Source organism: Sceloporus occidentalis, unplaced genomic scaffold (assembly GCF_023333645.1).
Source record: "Sceloporus occidentalis isolate IW3139 unplaced genomic scaffold, rSceOcc1.0.p SCAF_1, whole genome shotgun sequence".
NCBI classification, from domain to species: Eukaryota; Metazoa; Chordata; class Lepidosauria; order Squamata; family Phrynosomatidae; genus Sceloporus; species Sceloporus occidentalis.
Genome location: NW_028316981.1, coordinates 101745815 through 101758715, shown reverse-complemented (window position 1 = coordinate 101758715; position 12901 = coordinate 101745815). Strand labels below are relative to the sequence as shown.

The window sequence follows — 12901 nt, the reverse complement described above, 5'->3', positions numbered from 1 at the left end:
CTTTTATTGATGCAGCCTAAAATTGCATTGGCCTTTTTAGCTGCTGCATCACATTGTTGACTCATGGGAAGCTGTGTGGGCACAGGCCCTTCCTGCCGGGTACTCAGTTAAGGACCAGACCAGGTTAGGTGGGCGGGGGGGGGGGAGTTGCCTTGATTCATAAAAACACCCTTTCCTTATCCAGGAACCATGTTCGGCAGACTACCTATATCAAATCTATCTACCTGACCCTGAAGGCCAGAGACAGCTTGGGGATTCTGTTGGTCTACCGGCCACCCCGTGCGCTAACAGACTCCCTGGCTGAGCCATCCTCCTGAGGCTTGTAGTTCAGTGAGGCCTAAGAGCTCTCTGGCTGAGAATAAGGCTATCAAAGGTCCATGTTCAGAGGCAGATTGTTTCCCATACCAGTTGCTGGGGAGCTTAAGTGGCAAGGGGATAACGTGCCCTTGTCCTGCTTGTGGATTCCCCAATGATTGGTTAGGCTTTTGGTCTGATCCAGCAAGGTTCCTACGTTCTCGGTGAAGCATTTCCTAATCCCTGGCAGCTCACACTAGTTCCATGGGGTGAGGAAAGAGTAGCTTTATTTTTTACCTCACTTGTTTTCTAAATTTCTTCCCATTGTTTGCAGGGGGTGTGTTTGTTGGTAACTAATCCAGTTTCAGGGACAGCCAATTGTCAGTTTGGGTAGCCTAAATACCGGAGTCCACCTGCAAATCCAAGATCCCTCTGACCCAGATGTGCTTCTCCAACTCTTGTCTGTATGCCCAACGGCAGATCAGTGATCAGGTATCCTCCTTTGCCCAGGGAAATGTTTGTCACTGTAGATCAGAGAGGAAGGCCCCATGTTAAATGGCCCCTGGGATACTCTCCCTAGGCCACACAACACGTACCCAAAGGTCTTTTAGCAGATACAGTGGACCCTTGTTATACGCTGGGGTTTGGTTCCAAGATCTCCCGTGTATAACAAAATCCGTGTATGCTCAAGTCCCATTACATATAATGACAAAGCAAAATGGTGTCCCTTATAAAAAATGGAACATCAAGGTAAATTTATATTTTTTTGGTACATTTTCAAACCGTGTATGCTTAAATCCGTGTATTAAAAATCCGTGTATAAGAAGGGCCGACTGTACAAAATTACAAAACTTTCATTCTGTATTTCTTCATTATGCCCAGATATACAATTAGGAGTGTTCATGATAACACATCATATAAATATTCTTATTTGAGAAAAAGCATACAAGATATGAGATTGTCTAGATGGGCATCAAACATGGAATCTATACTTGAATTAAAGCATATAAACCTACACAAGATGCACATTAATCAAAGCAGGATGAAAAATGGATAACAAACTAGAAGCCATTATCAAAACATACTTCAAAGACTGATCTGTAAACTTCTCAAGGAGTTACTGCTTATCTAGCCAAATTACAGCAACACTAGAACGATCATTAGGACAAATAAAAGCCAAAGAAAGTGAATGCTATTCTATAACTCAGCAGTTAAAAGGTTTAAAAGGAGCAAAAAATAACTACTGAATTACTCCAAAGTGAGGAAACCTAACTGTAGAAACAACACTTCTACAGGATTAGGTGCTGCATTGTTGCAAAAAGGCTGTTAGGTATGCTTTTGCTGCTATGCATTTTATGCCTCCAAATCATTTCCAACTTTTGACAATCCTCAGGTGAGCCTCTCCCATGGTTTTCTTGGCAAGATTTGTTTAGAGTTTGGTATTGCATTCCTCTGAGGCTGCAAAAAATGTGACTTGCCCAAGGTCATCCAATGCATTTCCATGGCTGAGCAGGGATTTGAACCCTGATATCCAGAATCATACCACACCGTACAATACTCTGACTACTCCAATAGAATGAGGCTTAAAATAAAAAGAATATTTGGTCATTGTTTTTGAATGCATACTGCGCTTAAATCTATTAGGAAAAAGGGTAAAACAAGTTCTTGGAGGCAATTTTTCAGAAAGGCCTTGTATAATTTATTTCCAAAAGACAAATTCTACGGAAATATCTACAAGCGCTTGATTTATAGATAAACCAAGAGAGTCGGTGCTCATATACATTAGTTCCTACTTATCAGAACTGCCATTAGAAGCATGTTAAAAAGCTAGCAGTAAACACTGAATTACATGCAAAATTTATCTGATTACTAGAATTAGAGAAATTAACAATGTTCCCTAAAGGGATGTGTGTGGAATAGCGACCATGCTGGGGCTCTGTGGGCAGATACTATTTAACTTGTAAAAGGATTTATCCAGGAACCAACACATTTAAAGGGAAAGGGAACTTACATTAGCCAAGCAGGTGCTTGAATGGAAAATTTGGCAACTGAAAGTTTGTGTACCAGATTAAACCAATGTGCATAATGGAAGCTTCATTCAGACATTGCATTTGTACTGTGCACACTGCCCGTACCCATTTACCAATCCAATAATGTGTTTGGTGAGAAAGATGACTGAATAGCAAAATTATCCACATTATTTTGTTCAGTTTCACCATTCATTGAACCTGAGTTGAGGAGTTGGTTTCACTCCCTTAGCTTTCTAAAACAGTGACCTGAAAACAAGTCTGCATAGCTGTATGGTATTTTCTCAAATATTTTGAGTTTCTTTTATTGCTTCATGCCTGTATACCAGCTCTTTTCTTTATTGCCTTAATTAGCACTCCACATTCTCATCTATGCTTCCATCCCTTGACACATTATTTCTTTTTCCTCATTCAGAGTATTCCTTCCATGATATTCTGTCTCATCTCCCCCCCCCCCCCCCATCTTCAGATATCTGAAATATCATCTCAGGAGCATGTGTCATTTAGCTTGGGGAAAAAACCCTCTGCCTGAATATGTTAAGTAGCACAGGTACTGCATGCTAATAGAGAAAGCACAAAGTGTTCATCAGGCACTAGGTCTCATTATTTCATGCACAGAAAATGACAAGATTTTTGGATTGAGGAAGACTGGAATTGAAATCTTTTAAGAAACAGAAGCTAACAAAACAATGGGGCATGACAAGAGCTAAAGCTTTTATTTCATTAGATGCAAGGGTTCCAGCTGTTGTTAGCAGACAACTGATGATCAGACAGAATATTATTGCTATTATTTTTTCTAAATTCAAATTAAGACTCAAGATATTTTGAGAAGTCTCTCCAAACCCATAAACATTTTTTGTCTTCTTACCTGGAAGTTGAAAGTTTATGGAGCTAAAATGGTAACCTCACATGGATGTAGTTAAGAAGTTTTTTGACAGTCTAGTACACTAACAGTACAGTAGATAACCAAACCCTTAGTTAAATGAAAGCATTAAGATAAGGTCTAAACTGTTTAATGCAGAACAAGGATTGCATAACCTATGCAAACAAGGGTTTTTTTTGTGTGTGAAGGAAAACAAAAGAATATTCTTTTCCACTCAAAAGAATTTGATTTCCCATAGCCATAATCAACAGTGTTAAAAATCCAGTACAATCCAGTGCATTTATTTCTTGCAATGTGCATGGATATTTCCATTTTGATTTCAACACATACAAGTTTATGACAATTATCAATTACTAGAAGAAAAACACAGCCCAAGTGTAGAGGAGCACATGAGTAAACTGCCAGACCTTTGCTGTTGTTGGAAGGTAAAGCTGAGCACTTCCATGTGTAAGAAGCAAATACTCTCTTCAGGGTTAGCAACTAATCAGAATCATCCTTACGTGCAGACAGCTAACATTATATCCTCTTTTCCTACAAGCAGGTACATAACTAGAGACAGAAATTTACATAGCATTTCATATAGCTGGGAAGAATTTACCATAAGTATACATATCTGCATGTAATAGCAGGATTTAGTTATACATCTGCTATGCTTCATACCAGATACACAATTTGATACAATGCCCAGGACATCAATATTCATAGTGGAGTGCAGACACAACCTGGAAAAAACACTCCAGCCATTTTAGTTCTTCATATTTAGCGCAAACATGTAATCTGTTCCATGGTGCCATAGATGCTCACAAAACTATCAATGGTACAATATAAAATAAAATCAGCTTCCAGCTAGAAAATATACCATTCTTGCTTCTTTAATTGCAGAAGGATCACAAACCGATGCTTTTATTATGTTCTTGTGCAATAGAACCAACATGTCAAACATTTCTGGCATTCTTCTGTCAATGGATACCTATAATGCAGCTGCTGCAATCCACAATATCAACGCAGTGGTAGTTTTAAAGAACAAAATTATTTTCCAATTGCACTCATTCTTCTTTTAAAATTGGACTCAAAGCAGGAATAAGGTTAAACTTAAGGGTCAGTTATGTCTTTATAAATCTACCAGGGGCTTCTAAAGTTATATGGCAAAATGACTGAACTTATCCAACTGAAGTTTGCTACCCAAGATATAAGATGTTTCATAATGACCAGCCCCATCCAAAAAGCATAATGTGAGAAAGCTGCAGTTCTTACTTGGCTCCCATTTATATTTGGAACATAAAATTGACAACTTAAAGCTTTATTGTAGTTTCTAAATATAAACAACAGCTGGAATTCAATCAATCAATGTCCATTTCTGGAAGTTTTTTTTCTGTGGGTGCTTGGGTTGCTGAATCAGTATTCTGTTCGGCAGTCTGAGACCCTTGGGAGCCATCGCCTTGGCCTTCTACTGGACCATTTTGTTCTGTTGGTTTTTGATCCTCTTTTGGAAGTTCCACCTTCGGTTTTGGTTTGTTGACTACAGGATTACATATATTTATTAGTTCCTAAAATAAAAGAGTTGGAAATCATAAGCACATCAGGAAATAAATATTGTGTTAATAGAATTCAGTACAAAACATTGTAATATATATGTACATAGACAAACTGAGTCTGAATACATTGTCTACCATATGTACAAAAGTGAGCTTCTCTCAGCTGTAGAAAGTATTATACCAGCAATAATCTAGCATAAGACCACCCTTATCCCGCAAGTTCAAAGGCCTATTTACTTTTGTTTTTGCTTCGATCTCCTTAGCTGTAATAACAGGATCCAAAGTAAGGCTTCGCTTGTTCTGAAGATTGAGCTTGTTATTCATCCACTCCATCACTTCATTCGCACTCTTTTCCACTTTGGCCACTTCTGCAGGTTCTAAGTGGTCATATTGTTCATCCTAACAATTGTAAAAAAAATGAGCATTAATTTGTACAGTAATGCGACTGCACACTTCATTGCTTTGGTAAATTATAAACATCTTTAGCTTCATCTCAACAAAAGGAATTGAATGACCAATACTTGGCAGGATGCTAAGCACACTGAAACTTTAGGGAAAATACACTACCATATGGCGCTGACTACTAGGTTACATTAAGAAGGAGAAAGGGAGGTACGGAGTAAAATTCTGCTCATTTGCTATGGGAATAGACAATTACATTTTTCAACCATACCTGCCAATCGCTTGAAACCTCTCCCATACCTTCCTGAAAAGGAAACAGGATTTGTTCCTTAAACTTAACTATTGAACACCACCAAGAGAATTTTGAATGCTACCAGAGATTAAGAAAATATGTGGAGATGTAAAGACATACCTTTGCTTTAAAAGCAAGGACAGCTTTCATATACTGCTGGATTTGCTTTCCAAGCTCTTCAAAAGCTTTTGGTCTTTCTTCAGATTCTTGAAACCGTGCCTGAATAGGCTGTCCCATAGCCTGAGTTGAATAAATATCAGACATAAAATTATATCTCTGAATTGCACTTGTGAAGTGACTTGCCAATTGACACTCAAGACTGCCTTATTACTGAAACATAGATCTTCATGGAATATTAATTTTAAATAGTTGGTTTAAAGCATCTTTCCATATTTTTTAAACATGATAGACAACATCAAAGCAGTGATACCACCTCAGCAAGTTTCATTAAGATGGCCATTTAAAAGCATTTTGTGTCTTTGATAGGAAAAAAATGCTACAGTAACAGAGAAAATGCTGTGGCAACACCAAATAAAATTCAATGCAGGCAATTTCCCCCAACAAAGTATACTGCTATCACATTTTGTGACTCACTTGAGGGATATTAACAAGGGTTCATCTAACTAGAAAAAATAGATTGCAAAATATATTCACAAAAGCCTGTTGGATAAGGATTACATAACAAGAGTTCCGCTCAAGATGCTTGCAGCAGGCTCACATACATGAAGCAAATACAATTACATGAATGTTTATAACTATATATAACCAGGATAACATGGGCATGATTATCATGATTAACATGATTTAGTTAACCTAACACTTCTGTAATAGTCAATCTACTTTTCCTTGAGATTTTTTAAATTGCAGCTCTTCAACATGCAAGATGAAATGCAACCAGACCCTCTTGTGTCATTTTAGTTAACTGTAACAATCTTGAATTTTCACTTACTTTAAGTTCTGCCAACTTATCAATGTAAACTTGTTTTGGTTGGTCTTCACCTTCTTCATATAACCAGTTTTCTGTGTCTTCCAGCCTCAGAGTGAAACTGTTACGATCCTGGAGAAAAGCAAAATGAAACACAGTTGTGCTTACATTAAAACTGAATATCAATACAATTTTAGTTGTGTGAACTTTAAGCTTCCAGCTTCCTCAATTTGAACATATTGCCATGTTAGCTCAGAAATTTAAAATGTTCACTCGTCCCTCCATATTCGCTGGGGCTAGGGGCACAGACCATGCAGGCATATGGGTATGGTTGAGCGCTGGAGACACACATTTTTGAGTCCAGGGAACAGTGGAAAATTAAATTATTGGGTGGGGAGGGCAGGAAAAAAAGAGAATACTAAATTTTATTCCACTGAATTGTTTGCTTTGTTTGTTTGTTTTTTAAAAAGATAATTCTTTCCATTTTGTGTTGTCCACAAAATGAAAAAAGTCTTATTCATTATTCTATGTTCACATCTTCAAGTATCTTCACAACGACTGCTGAATTCATTAAAGTTTTGGTTCATGTGTCTCTGGTCAACAGATTATATGAACTATCAAAGTTGATATTAGCTACTCTATTTGCAAGTATGATCTTAGCTTTCATAGTGACATATTACTAGCAATACCTACCTCCTCACTAACAAATTTTTCATATAAACCACAAAGCTTGTCTCTCATTTCATAAACATACTCCTCCACTGCATTCTTGGCATCATTCCGTTCTTTCTCCAATTTATCCTGCATGATCATTTTACCCTGTAAAAAATACATTCATTAAACTTTAGCTTCTGTTGAGAATTCAGACACTAAGTACATTTACCTCCAATAAATTTCAGCCACCAAGCAAAAAATCTTCAAATGGCTATTGTAGTAGTTTAGAGGTGCTTACCTCATTCTCAATAAATAAGTTCAACATATCCTTTCCTATCTGCCACACCAACTGGTTTTCAATTGGAAGATCAATTGTTGTTGTCTTTACTTTAGCTTTTTTAGCTTGAGGAGGCTGATCTGTTTTCTTCTCTTTTGCTCCAGCTTGGGAAGTCTGTATTAAAACACAATTCAGAACACAAGAAGATGTGTGTGTGTGTGTGTGTGGAGGGGGAATCTATTTTTAAATAGTTATCTCAACCCACATTATTTTTGTAACTACCACACATTGTTGTTTAATTGAAGCTCACTTCTGTTCAGCAATACAATTTTCACAATCTAAACCTTAAACAGTTACTCTTAAGCAAGTCTCATAAATGTAATTGGAATGTATGCCCTAGTATGCAGGTTATGAAGAAAAATAACCTATAGCTTTAAAAATTGTCAAGCATGCTTAGGTGCCCATTAAAACAGTAGCACCATTTCTATTATTCAACTCATTTTAGAATAACATCTTGTTTTAAATAGTTTTTACCTCCATTTCCTCAGATTCAGTCTTGTTTTCAGCTGGTGCTTGCTGCTGGTTCTCCTCAGTTTTCTGTTGCTCTTCCTGATCTACTTGCATCTTCTGAAATTTTAAAAGCAAGAGGAAAGTAGATAACAAACCCCATCTTAATAAATCTGAGCAACTATAGAGTTCATCCTTTTCTCCCTAAACTTGGTCCCCTCATATTCCTATGACTGGTCAGGAAGGAAGGAAGGAAGTGGGGAGGCAGGCAGGGAGAATGCTGAGACTCCAGGTGAAAAATAGTGCTCCCTTGTCATCGCCCTATGCCATGCACTCTTTGGACTTTAAAAGCTCAAAACATTGTCACATACCTCTAATGGTAAGGGTAACGAAACAATACAATAGGAGCAGCATATGCACACTCTTGAATTTTAAGATTTCTTCTGGCAGAGGAAGTGAAGTAGACCAAAGTGATGGTCCATCAATGTCAGAATATCACTTCAAGGGTTTCAAAAGCACTTTTTGCTTATTTTACACTTACAAGCAACATAAGATTTGTTTTTTTAAATACCCTCCGGCTCCTACCAACTCACCTCCTTGAACAGCTGCTTCAATACATTATTCTGAATATTTGACTCTGATTAGTTGTTAGTGGGATCAGTATTCTTTGTTCAAAGGATGAATACTTAAAAACAATGCCATGTGTTGAGCCTGACCTGCAAATTGCTCTACCTGAAAGCTGGCTATTCACAGTATATCCATATTAGTAAAATATGGCTGCAGCCAGATTAACAAGAGCATTAGGCATTCCAAGAGAAGTTACCTCTTCCTCTTTTGCATGCTGATCAGTTTCCATGGGCTCCTCATTCTCTTCTGATTTATGAACTTCCACAAGGGATGCACTTGAGACACTGAAAATGCCATGGATATTTACTCTGACTTTGACTTTAACTTTTGAACTGGATCCATCTGCTTGTGGAATCACCTTCTGAATTAAAAACTGAGCTAAATAAAAACAACCAGATAATATTGTTATTAAATAGCCTTACTTCATAGTGCATGACATCAACGCTGGTTTGCCCATTTTTAATTAGTTACATTGGTATTTATCCTCCCTGCTTTTTTTAAAACATCAGATTTCTACAATTTAAATTTGAATAAAGAATTGTGACTTTAACTTATCTTTTGAACAATGCCCATTATACTAAACCAGTGATGGCGAACCTATGGCACGCGTGCCAGAGGTGGCACTCAGAGCACTCTCCGTGGGCACATGTGCCGTCGCCCCAGCACAGAGTTTGCCAGAGTTTGTTACTAGAAAGCCAAAGGGACATGGCACTTTGCAATATATAAGTGGGTTTTGGGTTGCAGTTTGGGCACTTGGCCTCTAAAAGGTTCACCATCACTGTACTAAACCTTTCCCTTGACTCTCATTTTAAAAGTCATAGTTAAAAGTAGCTTCAAACATACTAGCTAAAGCTGCAGTCACATTCTCACAAAAAGGTGTTACTGATGCTATCAAACTCACAGCGAATTATCACAGTTACACATGAAAAAGGTGAAAGCATGTTGAAATTAAAAAATTAAAAGATTAAGCAGATTTATGTAGTGGCTCAGTGGTCTAAGCTCTGGCCCCTAGATGCCTATCACCCTGTTTATTCTCTCTGTTCCCCAAGAGACTACCTCAGATACAATATATTTGCAAAGCACCAACGTGCATTCAGGATGGGAAAGTGGGTGCTATATAAATTATGTATTTATACATGTATGTTTTAACCATCCATCAGTAATGATGCAATAGAAGATGTGAAACATACATGTAACATGAAACAGAAAATTTAATAAACTAAAGTAGTCTCACCTAGAAAATACTCATTGAATCAATGACTTACATATAGTTGAGTTCCTACTGATTCAATGGGTCTAATCTAGCTGGGGCTAAGAACTTGGTTTAGCCTAACAGCTGTTATAATTCTGTAACTGTTTATGTACAATTAATTCCTAAATTAGTAAAACTTTTTAAAAACAAAGCATGAACTATACCTTCCCAGGTGTTAAAAACTGCCCTACTAAATTGTCAATTAATATATTGTAGTGATAAGATTAAAAGAATGTGAAGTTGTATCAGGGAAAATGTTGTTTACATTAATTATTTAAATGAAAGCTTTCTCTTGGTGAGTGAAATCAATCCACCTTTCACTGTTCTTAGTACTGGTAGCTTAGAATTTGCTAATTTAAAATGAAAACCTTCATTTTGGCATACAAAATTTAACAAAACAAGAACACAACAGCTGATACAACAGTGAACTAATTACTTTCTAACTCTTATGTTTACTTTTTTGTATTATATATATCATATTATCAGAGTTGGACGCGACTGCAAAGTCATCTAGTCCAACATTCTGTCACACAGGAATATATAAATAAAGCACTCGAGAGATGGCTGTTATTTTTCCACCAGTGTTTGAGATTCATTTATCATGTGCAGTTATATTCAAAGAATGGGAGCATCATATCAATAAGCAGTCTGAGTGCAGGTACATCTCTGCCCTCTAATAAGCTTACATACCTATGGCAGAATTTGGATAAGGCAGTTCCTTAGGGCAGCTATAATAAGCCTCCAGAGTGAAAGGTTCCTTTCTGTAGAATGTGAGGACTTTCGAAAATGGTGCAGCATGATTCTTTGGGAAGACCTCACAGTCACTGTAGAAGATAATGCATTTTATTTCATCTAGTTGGGAACATTTTCCCTGGCAGTTTTAGAAACAAGTTATAATCAGTAGACCAAGAAAAACACTTAGGCCTGTTACAGACAGGCCAAAATAAAGCTGCTTCGAGTCACTTTGGAGGTATGGTATTTCAATGATGCATGCATCCTAAGAGTCCAAAAGCCACACCAAAGCTGCACTCCAGTCCTTAGAACTGGAGTGTGGCTTTGGTACAGCTTTTGGACTCTTAGAACGCATGCATCATTGAAATACCATATCTCCAAAGTGACTCGAAGCAGCTTTATTTTGGCCTGTCTGTAACAGGCCTTATCTTAGATGTCTCTTACATGAACAGTACTAATTACAGTGCACCTTTTTTTTTACATGGGGGATCCATTCCAGACCCCCCCCCCCGCATAAAAAAACCTGCACATGCTTGAACGCCATTGAAAATAATGGGGCTCGTACAAGGTGCAGCGGCGCACGCCCCATTAGTCTTAATAGGACACGCCACCCCTTGCGCGGCTTTCACCATATGCTGAAAGCTGCGTATGGTGCATCCGCGTATGATGTGGGCGCACTGTACAAGAAATATTTTGGAATTTGTTATAAATAATACAATTGCTTTGTTATTTGTTCAGGCACTGTGCTATGCATATTTTCAGAGTCTGTTTAATTATGGTTTTCAGCTGTAATTCAGTTCATCAAAAGTGCTTTTAATGTATGAAGTTTTACCTTATTCCTTCTTCTGCTGGGGAATTCCATTTTAAAGAAATAGGATACGGTACCAAATCTGTGATAGAAAATTCTCTCACTTTAAACGCCGGGGATAAAATAGCACACTGTAAGGAACAAAACAGTAGTTGATGTTCTGCAAGCTTAAAACACAGGTCAGGTGTAAATGTCAAGAGACTGACAATAAAGTGAGCCTTGAATGTCAAAGCACGTTTCTTAAGCCTGTACTTGTTTATTCAGAAGTAACCTCCACTAGTCAGTTTAAGAAATGTGGAGTAGATTCCTCTCCCTATTACAGGTTGACTATCCCTTATCCAAAATGCTTGGACCAGAAGTTTTTTGGATTTCAGATTTTTGAATATTTGCATATACATAATGAGGTATCTTGGAGATGGGACCCAAGTCTAAACATGAAATTCATTTAGGTTTCTTATACACTCAGGCTGAAGTTAACTTTATACACAATATTTTTAATAATTTTGTGCATGAAACAAAACCTGTGTACACAGAAACATTGGAAAGCAAAGGTGTCACTATCTTTGGCTATTTCAGATTTTGTAATTCCAGATAAGGGATACTCAACCTGAATTACACAATTTCAAGAAACCTTAGATATAAGATAAACTTTATCAGATACAGCCATCCACTCATTCAAATTCTGTGGCCAGATGGAGATGAGATGCATCCATTTTTTAAAAAAATGGGAATTCCACCCTATGCCTAAACTCACTGTGATGTGCCTTGTGTTTAATAGGGGTGGGAAGAGTACAGCCTGTGAATTACACATGGCTCCCAGGTCCATTTTTGCAGCCCCCAGATCACACACACTCCAATTTCATTTTGGAAGAATCAGTTTCACCTGAGTATCATCCCAAACAACACAGACCACCCAAAACATGGCTGTTTGTCTCTTCCTCCTCCTAATCCTACAAAAATGGCTAATCAGTAAGCCAAATAAGAACCTGATATAACATGACATTTCTTTCCAGGTCACTCAGTGCAGCCTGCAGAGGATGGAAAGGAGTGGACGTTGTTGTTCACCCCTGCTTTAGTTTGTGAACAAGCCAGGATCTGAGCCCATAATTTCATTCTAATTTGTTTACTAAAATACAATTATAGACATAAACCACAATTCCCCAAGTTTGGATATAATGGATAACTGAAGGTTACTTGAAAGATGCCATGGCTTCATGAGCCAAAGGCTTACTCACATGCCAGGAAATCAGTATTCTTAATTCTGACTGAACCTGTTCATAACACATCTAAATATACACTAAAATGTAACTCTGAAATAAACTCAGGTAACTGATTTAAAAATTAACTGGTTGAATTCAGAGGTTCCCTTCATCTGCCAGGGGAAATCAATCTTCAGATTTGAACCAGAAATACCAGATTGTAAACGGAGAGGACAGTGTGTGTGTGTGTGTGTACACAAACCCTGTCCTCTCCTGTTTACAATCTGATATTTCTGGCTCAAATCTGAAGATTGATTTCCCCTGGCAAATGAAGGGAACCTCTGAATTCAACCAGTTAATTTTTAAATCTGTTACTCACACACACACACACACACACACACACACACACAGCCAAATTTCCTTGTGATAATTTGTAAGGTACCTCATGCCAAAATGTGTATGGTCAGAGCCAAGACTAGGCAATCCC

The 12901-nt window shown here is 37.6% G+C and overlaps 1 protein-coding gene across 2 annotated transcripts in view; it reads right to left on the bottom strand.

Moving 5' to 3' along the window:
• Positions 1-3464: 3464 nt before the first annotated feature.
• HSPA4 (heat shock protein family A (Hsp70) member 4) overlaps positions 3465-12901 on the bottom strand; it is a 33833-nt gene continuing 24396 nt past the window's right edge. Inside the window, exons 10-20 of one of the 2 annotated variants that reach the window (XM_089531019.1) lie at positions 11240-11346; positions 10366-10499; positions 8620-8801; positions 7824-7916; positions 7311-7463; positions 7052-7177; positions 6383-6490; positions 5554-5673; positions 5413-5445; positions 4977-5138; positions 3465-4751 (exon numbers count right to left, since the gene is read on the bottom strand). In XM_089531019.1, the coding sequence (XP_089387145.1) occupies positions 4545-4751; positions 4977-5138; positions 5413-5445; positions 5554-5673; positions 6383-6490; positions 7052-7177; positions 7311-7463; positions 7824-7916; positions 8620-8801; positions 10366-10499; positions 11240-11346 (1425 nt within the window). In that variant the 3' untranslated portion in view covers positions 3465-4544. The remainder of the gene's footprint in view (positions 4752-4976; positions 5139-5412; positions 5446-5553; positions 5674-6382; positions 6491-7051; positions 7178-7310; positions 7464-7823; positions 7917-8619; positions 8802-10365; positions 10500-11239; positions 11347-12901) is intronic. The other variant, XM_089531028.1, reaches the window with a different exon arrangement.